This window comes from Branchiostoma belcheri, unplaced genomic scaffold (genome assembly GCF_001625305.1).
Source record: "Branchiostoma belcheri isolate BF01 breed outbred unplaced genomic scaffold, Haploidv18h27 scaffold87, whole genome shotgun sequence".
In the NCBI taxonomy this organism is placed as follows: Eukaryota; Metazoa; Chordata; class Leptocardii; order Amphioxiformes; family Branchiostomatidae; genus Branchiostoma; species Branchiostoma belcheri.
The window spans coordinates 176,146-185,559 of NW_017804542.1; the positions used below are offsets into that span (position 1 = coordinate 176,146).

Here is a 9,414-nt window from a genome sequence, read left to right on the forward strand (position 1 = left end):
AAAAATGAAATCAATGCATAACCTTTAAGAATTTGCAAATCAACAACTTACAACTTAGAAGTAGTAAGTAATCATGAACGAAATGACAACTGAAAATAAAACTGTTGGTCACGTTTTTGGCAGATGGGTCCTTCCCAGCCCAGAGCGCATTCTCCATCACAAGCCCCAGTCCGGATGTCACACGTCCCGGCACAGTGGCAGGTCCCCTTACAACTGGTACCAAATCTTCCCGGTGGGCAAGCTGGGGTACAGAAGAACCTGGTTAACTCGTACATCATAACGCATTGTCTAATTTGGAAATTGGTAGTACTAAATACATGTAAAAATGTCTCTGTTCTGTTGCAAGGAAGGTACAGTGTAATACTTTTTTTTCTAGGAACTGCAAATAACGTGGAAATTTTATGCAGTAATGTATGTGGAAATCTTTTGCTTATTCTTGTCCAATTTATTCAAAGGCATAGATAACTAACAACACTCCTCAAAATTGTAATGTTAGTAAAAAATGATGGCAAGTGTGCATGACCCAACTTGGACGACATTAGCAACAACTTTGTGTTGAATGTTGAACCGTTCACCTACCCCTTTGGCAGGCGCTGCCCATCCACCCCTCCGCACACCCGCTGGCGCACGCACCCGTGATCCTGTCACACAGGCCTTGGTCACAGTGGCACGTTCCCTTACACTCATGCCCAAAGGTGCCCAGGGGACATTTCTGCTGACAGTTGTACCTGAAGATGTTAAGGTAGTATTGTGGTTAGGGTTGTTTGCTTGTTGAATCTAAAGGTAACTCTGTGTTCAAATCCCTAGTGTTTTTCCCTTTGGAAAGCACTTTACATGTACTTCCTTACTCCACTCAGGTGAAAATGAGTACCTAGCTTTGGTTAGGAACGTCCTTTCAAATAGGATGTAAAAGGTCCCATGTCTAAGGACAGCCACACCTCGAGCATGGTAAAGATCCCACCACACTTATCAAATATACATTGTAGTAGGGGGTCCTTCCTCGTGTGAGTGGTTCAAACCTTACAGTCTGGTCTCGGGTTTGACATCTTGAAGAGATAATCTTCAGCTTTTTTGTCAATCATTCCACAAATGTGTGGTAAATAGCTATAGATGAATAAATTACATGTATTATAAATCAATGAATTAGCTAAATAAATAAGATAAACAAGTACCCCTGCCATCCAGGTTGGCATCCCCGAGGACATGTCCCGTTGACCCTGTCACAGAAAGTGTTCCCGTCCAGACAGTGGCAGTCGTACAGACAGTCCTCCCCAAACTTACCCACTGGACACGCTGTGGGGAGATAAGACATAGTATACCAGTTGTACATAAGTTAAATTGTATATATCAAGTTACGTTATTGTTTAACCTGTATATAATTTGTGATGATTATGTATGTTCATTCTCTTTTATTGTGTTGTCAGTATGTTCATTTGTTTTATATGTTTTTGAATCCTGGAAGATTAGTCCTCATTGACTAAAGGGTATCGAAATAAACGAATAAACGAGTATTACGTGATAGGCATGTCAACGCATCAGTGATTTTTTACCTCAGGGAAGGAGGGCCACAACCCTGTCAATCAACTGAAATTCAATCTCTGCCCACTCGCTTCCGATCCCCGCAGTTTTGAACAAGATACATACAAACTCCCCATAAATAAGCACTGTCCAAAATGAAGCACAATCATTATTCTTACAGTGACTCGTTCTATATTCTATACGGGGCACAAGTCCCCTATTTTATCCAGGACCCTGCCTATGCATGAATGGGTTAAGTTAGGCTTGTTTCTTGATTTAGAGTGTGTGTCATGTAGAGTTGTCTGGTTCTAGATACGCATGGACTATCCAGCACCTAGCCTGAGCAAGGTTCTGGATAAAGCACCCTTCTGAATACGTATGGACAGTCCATAACAGTGCCTGTGAATGGTTCCGGATAAAACACTATTCTGGACACAAAGCATCATTCTGGAGTCCCACACCATGGCTTTGGATACAATATGGGCCTGAGTCCCCCACCTGTTTGGCAGTCTTCCCCGCCCACCCCGGCGCACAGCCCTTCTCACACTCTTAGACTATCCAGAATCATGCCTGAATCTAACCCTAAACCATTCAGGCATACAACTAGATAGACAGTTCCTTTCTTCCTTCTGGATACAATGGGGCTTGAGACTCCTCACCTGTTTGGCAGTCTTCCCCTGCCCACCCTGGAGCACAGCCCTTCTCACACTTCCCAGTGTACATGTACATGTCACACGGCACGGTCCTGGATACACTTGAACTATCCAGAACTATGCCTGATCATGGTTCTGGATAAAGCAGGGTTTTGAATACAACATGAGTCCTCCACATACACACCTGTTTGGCAGTCTTCCCCTGCCCACCCTGGTGCACATCCCTGTTCACACTTCCCAGTGTACATGTCACATGGCTCGTCATGTCGGCAGTGGCACACGTCCTTACAGCCTGGGCCGAACTTTCCCTCCGTACATTCTGTCAAGAAAAAGAAAGAACAAATCGCACGGAATTAACAGTAAAATTGGTACCTCCAAGATTCCAGGTAATTACGTCATAACACTTGGTTTAACTAAATGATATCTGATTCAGCAAGTCCAAATTTAGATTCGATGTGATGAGGGCAGTTGTGTATCATTCCAATATTGTTCAAGATGACCATTCTATACCTGGATTTTAACCTTTTTTACTTCAGTTTGCTTCCCTGCCAAAAAGACTGGGCCTGCACTGAGCACTGCAGTCACTATTCAGGTTGGGGCATTCTTTATTCTTTATCTATTCGATAGATCTCCATGAGTTTGTACAGACTTAGATAACCTATACTGCATTCAGGTTTGAACATCTTTGATTTTGAAAATCTTGTCAAATATACTAAGTGATTGCCATGTCTTTTTGCCAAGGAAGCACCAAAGACTTTCGAAGAGTAAGTACTGCAGCTAGAGGGGCTTACATCAAGGCTAGACTGTTTCATGCATCTGTGGCGCTGACTTCTCTGACACTCAAGGAAAAGTGTTCCCTGCGACTTCCCTGTTATTTTATGAACAAACAAAAGCTCAAACAAACAAACCTCTCTGACACCCCGGTCCCTCCCACCCTGCAGAACAGCCGCCGCTACACTCCCCGGTCACCTTGTCACAGTCCTCTGGTCTGCCCAGGCAGTGGCACTCAGAACTGCAGCCTGCACCATACTTCCCGTCTGGACAAACTGGGCAACACACAAACAAACAAACAAACATCAGACAAACAAACAAACAATCTCCGAGCTGCACCCTGTACTGTACCTCCCATCTGGACACACTGCACAACACACACACAAACAAACATCAAACAAATAACCAACCAAACTCTGTGCCTGTACTGTGTTTCACATCCAGACACATTGAGCAACACATTTACATGTCAATTCATCCAACCATTTCCAAACATATCTGTCAGACTTACCTGGTACATAATAGTTAAGATAACACCTGGGGTTAGATTCACGTGGATTAGATTCACTACACAAAAAGTGGGATTTGTAAATAGTGGTTAATCCAAACTGCCCAATATGTAGCCAAAGGGAGACCTAAGGTAAACGTTAATACACACAGGAAATCTACAATGGTGCTATTTATCGCCTGAAGCAGCCATTACCATAATTATCTGGCATTTATCACCATTGGTAAATCAACCTTTTAATGCAGTTTTCTTAGTTCTGACTCCGCTTACCTCTATCTCCGTGGAAAAACGTACATTATATAGCTGCAACCTCTGTGGAAAAGTTTAACTGGTCTCTGACTCAAACTGTAACTTCCTCCATGGCCATGAATGTCAGCACTAAATTGATGAATAACCCAATCACAGACAATTACTATTAGTCTCAAAATTATTGGCCAACGATTCCATAATGCATACAGGTAGTAGGAGCTTCTTAGTCCTGATTTGACTCACCCCTGCTGCAGGCGATGCCCCTCCACCCCGGCGCGCAGCCCCGCTTGCAGATGCCGTACCGCTTGTCACACGGCGCGCCCTGGTCACAGTGGCACTGGTACTTACAGTCGGGGCCAAACGTACCATCCTTGCACGCTGTGGGAAGGTGGGGAAATGTACACTAGCAACAGGCAATCTACACTCATCTGGCAACGTTTATCACCTAAAGTAGCCATTTACCAGACTTATCTATCATTTATCAGTATTGCTACACTGCAGGAAGATTGGAAATCGTTAAGTTCAGTTACAAAACATGTAAGGCAAGTAAAAGAATTGTAAACTGATAGTCTGATTTCGCTACTCAAAGTAAATTTGCTGTTCCACATATTAATCTCACTCACTAGTATATGTACATGTATATAGTGTCTATCAAACCAACATAGGAAGAATAATTGCCAATTGTAACTGGTGGCCAATTTGATAGAGCCTTAAGCTTGCCCCCAAAGGAATCTGCTTGGAGACCAGCATTTCCTCTCGGGAAATAGCTCGCAGTTTTGTTTTGTTTTGTTTACCTTGCTGGCATGACGTTCCTGTCCATCCATCCCCACACCCAGACGGACACACCCCAGTCCTCTGGTCACACGCCTCCCCACCCCGGCAGCGGCATGGCAGCTCGCACCTTTCCCCGAACGTCCCAACCTCGCAGTCTACAGACGGCACGGGGAAACTTTCTTTTCTAGCTGCCGTCCCTGTCATAGCCGTCAGGGGGAGGGGAGAGAAGGGAAGAGCAGATGGGAGATTGCGGGAGGGGGGTCTACTTCAAATAGTCACGTTCACTAAAATGCACTACTACAGTATATGCTGATGGCAGCTTGGTTAGGCTCTACATCAAACGGTGGTATCAGTACACTGTTACAATCTAAGGCATTAGCTGATTGGTTAGGCTCCACTTCAATAAAATCTAAGCTGATAGCTGATTGGTTAGGCTCCACTTCAACTGACAGTTATCAATATACCAAAATCTAAGCTAATAGCTGATTGGTTAGGCTCTACAGGATAAAAAGGGACTGGGAAGAGAGCTAGAGGGTTCAGTGATGGTATCTTGTCAAGGTTAGATAATTGAGAGACTGTGTCGTTGGAAAAATTCAGTATGTTATACCCATTTTTCTTTGCAAATACTCTGTGGCTTGACACATACACATAAATTATGTATGAAGAGAAATCTGCCATTCAACATTCGCCAAGTGTTCCAAGTCAAAGAAGATGTAAAAGAACACAAGTAAAGCTCTATGTGTTCAGTCATTTCTTCAACCTTCTTGACCACTTAGATTCCATAACAAAGGCAACTTTTTCCCCATACTTGCATCAGTTTTGAGATGCCCAGGGTATGTCATTCATACAACCAGTATGGCTTTACTTACCTGGTGGATCAGTGTCCTGACAGCTCAGGCCGTACCATCCTGACGCACATCCGGCCGGGCACAGTCCTGACTTCCTGTCACACTGCACGTCACCCTTACAGTGGCACTGCTGCTCACAACCGGGGCCAAACGTTTTGTCATCGCACACTGGAAAACAACCGAAAATCGTTCGCATTCAAAGACAATGTTTTGTTCTTCAAATGAAAGCAGGTACAAAATGTACTTCAATGCAATCTTCCAGAAACAGTCAAATACGTAGAACTTGCTAGAAGTGGTCCCCTCTACATAAGGATCCCATTGACAAAAGCATTAAGAATGTGTGTTAAGAGAAACTCATTTAAATGGGTCTAAGTTAAGAGTATCATAATCTTTAAGCAGATCTTTTTGGTGACTTCAAGACAGTGTCAAATTAGCAGGACAGTAAACATTTTCCACCTGAAGAAAAAATATACCAGACTGGTTCAAAGGAGAGAAAAATGGTTAAAAATAAGCCCACAACCCAAACCTCTGCTTGGAGAGTAAAATGCACAGACCATGGTACCAGTTCAACAAAGAAAACCTAATAAAAACGCCTAAAATACGGCACAAACAAGCCGAAGCCGACACCTCTGCTTGGAGAGTAGGATGCATAGACCATGGTTCTCACCTTTCTGGCAGTCCACGCCTCGCCACCCAGCGGCGCAGCCGGTACTGCAGGCGCCGGTCTGCTTGTGGCATGCCGGCTCTCCGGCGGCGCAGTGACACTGCCGCTTACAGAACTCCCCGTACCGACCGTCAGCGCACTCTACACGGGGCGGGAATATTCATGAGTGGCGAAGGGGCAAATGTTTAGCCTCTACCAGGCACCGCGGATCGCTGGAAAAATAGTAGAAATTGGCCGAAATAAAGGGATAGTATACCAGAGAAGATCCAGGGCCATAGAAGCTCCAATCTGTGGGTCGCAAATTGGAGCTTTTATGGCCCTGGATCTTCTCTGGTATACTATCCCTTTATTTCGGCCAATTTCTAGTATTTTTCTAGCGATCCGCGGTGCCTGGTAGAGGCTAGCAAATGTAAGTCTCCACCAGACTAACTACGCTGGCTATATATAGGAGAATATTTATCAGGGGAGTTTGGCTGCCTTGTAGGTTTGACTGGCCGCGCAGTTCGGAGGGAAAGAAACTACCTCCCCGCGGCCGGACTCCCTTGGTCAATTTTACTGTCTTTTTGCCGAATTGATATTCTACGATCCGTATTCCCCTAGAAAGGCCTGGTGGAGGCTAGGAAAATGTAGCCCCTACCAGGCGTCAGTAGACGGCTGGAAAGAACAGAAATTGGCCAAATAGATAGACAACGTTCCGGAGGATTTAGTCCACTAGAGAGTATACAGTTTGCCGCACTTTTCAAATTTACTTTCTAGCGGACCAACTCCCCCGGCATGTCATCTCTCTATTTGGCCAGTTTCTACTCTTTGGAGCCGCCTCCCGAAGCCTGGTAGAGGCTAGCCAAAATGGACTCGTCGGGTGACTCGAGTTTGTGGGTTGACCTGATCGGGACAGTCTGTAGCAGCGCCATCTAGCGAAAATTGTAAGAACTCCATGGCAAACTGACACGGGGGGTCTGTCCTTGGTGCTGAATGTCGTGTTGCCTTCGTTTGGACAGCTGGTAAACGTTTTCAACATTTTACTCGTAGTTAAAGCAGTAGCCGATATTCATAAGGCAAATGATATGGTGCTGTAGGAATAAACGGTAGAGAATCATAATCAATAAAGCAAACTTAGGAAAGATTTTCATTTCGATTGAGATTATTTTTGTTGATGACAGAAGCAGACCTTGCTGACATGACGGCCCCTGCCATCCTGCCGCACACCCTCCTGCGCATGCTCCGGAGTACTTGTCGCAGACGCTGTTTCCATGACGACAGTGACAGGACTGGGAACAGCCCGTCCCGTACGACCCTTCCTCACACACTGCGGGCAGAAACAAGGAACGGGTGTCAATGTATTCATTTATTCATTTATTTCTGTATTCTTTTACCAGGTGGCACTCATCAGTGACTTACCACTGCTGTTCGGAGTGGCCCTGGGTAAATGTACGTAATGAATGAATGAATGGACGACTTTTACTGTACGTATGTATGTTTATGCTCAAGCTAAGTACAGTGAGGTCGTGTGGCGTAGCGGCAGATTGCTCGACTCGGAACCTAGAGGTACCGGGTTCAAGTCCTGACAGGCCACCAATCTTGTGCCCTTGGTCGTGTTAAGTGCCTTTCCCAAGGGCACAAGATCGGTGGCATGTCAGGATTCGAACCCGGGACCTCTTGGTTCCGAGTCGAGCACGCTGCAGCAACGCCACACGACCCCACGCCAATCCTGTCATTGACTGTGGAATAATATTTCACCGTAGCATTTTCTACAGTCTGGTCTAGTTTACATGAGAAACGCGTTCCTCTCCCAGCGTCTGGCTGCGTTGTTGGCCTGTAATAGAAGTTTCTCGTCAGGAGTTTGATAGACGGGACCGTTTAGCGGGCGATCCCGGAGACGGAAGCGCCGGGATGTTACGCGAAGTGGCGCCGGTAAGACATTAGGCCACGCCGACTGAATTCTATGGATGACATCCTCTGAAGACCCCGACCTAGTGCGCGCGGGTGAATAAAAAAAAATTCCGGTCAAAAATAAAAATGCTACTAAACCACAGGAGTACAAAGCTGGTATTGTGAATTTGCGGCAGTACACAGCGACGTATACGACAAGCCGGCACATGCTGGCTTTTTGCGGAATTCATGAATCGGCATTGTACGTATGTTACTGAGTTCTGACTCGTGGAGCTTCGGTAGCCTGGGTTCTCCATATTGTCGCTAACTACCATGGACTACCCAGGCCTAGAGCTAGGTCAGGCCTCGGTGGACGTGATCTCTCTCTCTCTCTCTCTCTCTCTCTCTCTCTCTCTCTCTCTCTCTCTCTGTCTGTCTCTCTCTCTCTCTGTCTCTCTCCCTCTCTCTTTAGAACAGGCGTAAATCAATGCGCGCGCGGATGTCATCCATATAATCAAATCAACATGGCCTTAGGTTTTCATCCGCCGCCTTTCTGCGTGTCCGCCGTGCAGCGGGGGAAATGTGCGCACGGATCGGCCTGGCGCCGCGACGCCCGCCGTTACGCCGGCGGAATGTGCGCCCGGTAATTCGCACGGCGGGAATCACGGTGCGGGAACGCAGCGTCCTCAAACGCGTAGATCCATCATCTTCCCACCCGAGCGTCACAGGCGCCCGACTTCCTCATAAACACTCACTCTGGCTCTCTAGTCTCTACCAGACTAACTACGCTGGATATATACATGTACATAGTGTGAATATTTGCCAGGGGAGTTTGGCTGCCTTGGGGTTTGAATGGCCGCGCAGTTATTGTAGAAAGAAACAAACTTCCATCATCTTCCCACCCGAGCGTCACAGGCGTCCGACTTCCTCATAAACACGCACTCCGGCTCTCTAGTCTCTACCAGACTAACCACGCTGGATATGTATAGGGAGACTATCTGCCAGGGGAGTTTTGCCGCCTTGGGGTTTGACTGGCCGCCTTCGGAGGGAAAGAAACAAACTTCCATCATCTTCCCACCCGAGCGTCAGAGGCGCCCGACTTCCTCATAAACACGCACTCCGGCTCTAGATCTCTAGTCTCTACCAGACTAGCTATGCTGGCTACACACAGGGAGAATATTTGTCTGGGGAGTTTTTTTTCCAACATGTAATCACAAGACGTGGTGACGGCACACTCAAGTTTTTTTCAACCAATACAGGGGACAATACAATACTCATTTTCACCTGAGTTAAGTGAGGAAAGTCGTGTAAAGTGTCTTTCCCAAGGGCACAAGATCGGTGGCATGTCAGGACTCGAACCCGGGACCTCTGGGGGCTTGACTGGCCGCGAAGTTAATGCTTGATGATAGCCTCTACCAGGCACCGCGATCGCTGGAAAAATAGTAGAAATTGGCCGAAATAAAGGGATAGTATACCAGAGAAGATCCCGGGCCATAGAAGATCCAATTCGCCACGGTATACTATCCCTTTATTTCGACCAACTTCTACTATTTTTTCAGC

At 46.2% G+C, this 9,414-nt stretch overlaps 1 protein-coding gene across 1 annotated transcript in view; it reads right to left on the reverse strand.

Annotated features, from left to right (window-relative positions):
• The window catches only part of LOC109487223 (tenascin-R-like), a 49,793-nt gene that overhangs the window by 24,597 nt on the left and 15,782 nt on the right, over positions 1-9,414 (reverse strand). Inside the window, exons 7-16 of the mRNA XM_019791207.1 lie at positions 7,154-7,291; positions 5,989-6,126; positions 5,343-5,489; positions 4,494-4,670; positions 3,943-4,077; positions 3,080-3,217; positions 2,356-2,490; positions 1,173-1,293; positions 580-728; positions 113-241 (exon numbers count right to left, since the gene is read on the reverse strand). Coding sequence (XP_019646766.1) covers positions 113-241; positions 580-728; positions 1,173-1,293; positions 2,356-2,490; positions 3,080-3,217; positions 3,943-4,077; positions 4,494-4,670; positions 5,343-5,489; positions 5,989-6,126; positions 7,154-7,291 — 1,407 coding nt within the window. The remainder of the gene's footprint in view (positions 1-112; positions 242-579; positions 729-1,172; positions 1,294-2,355; positions 2,491-3,079; positions 3,218-3,942; positions 4,078-4,493; positions 4,671-5,342; positions 5,490-5,988; positions 6,127-7,153; positions 7,292-9,414) is intronic.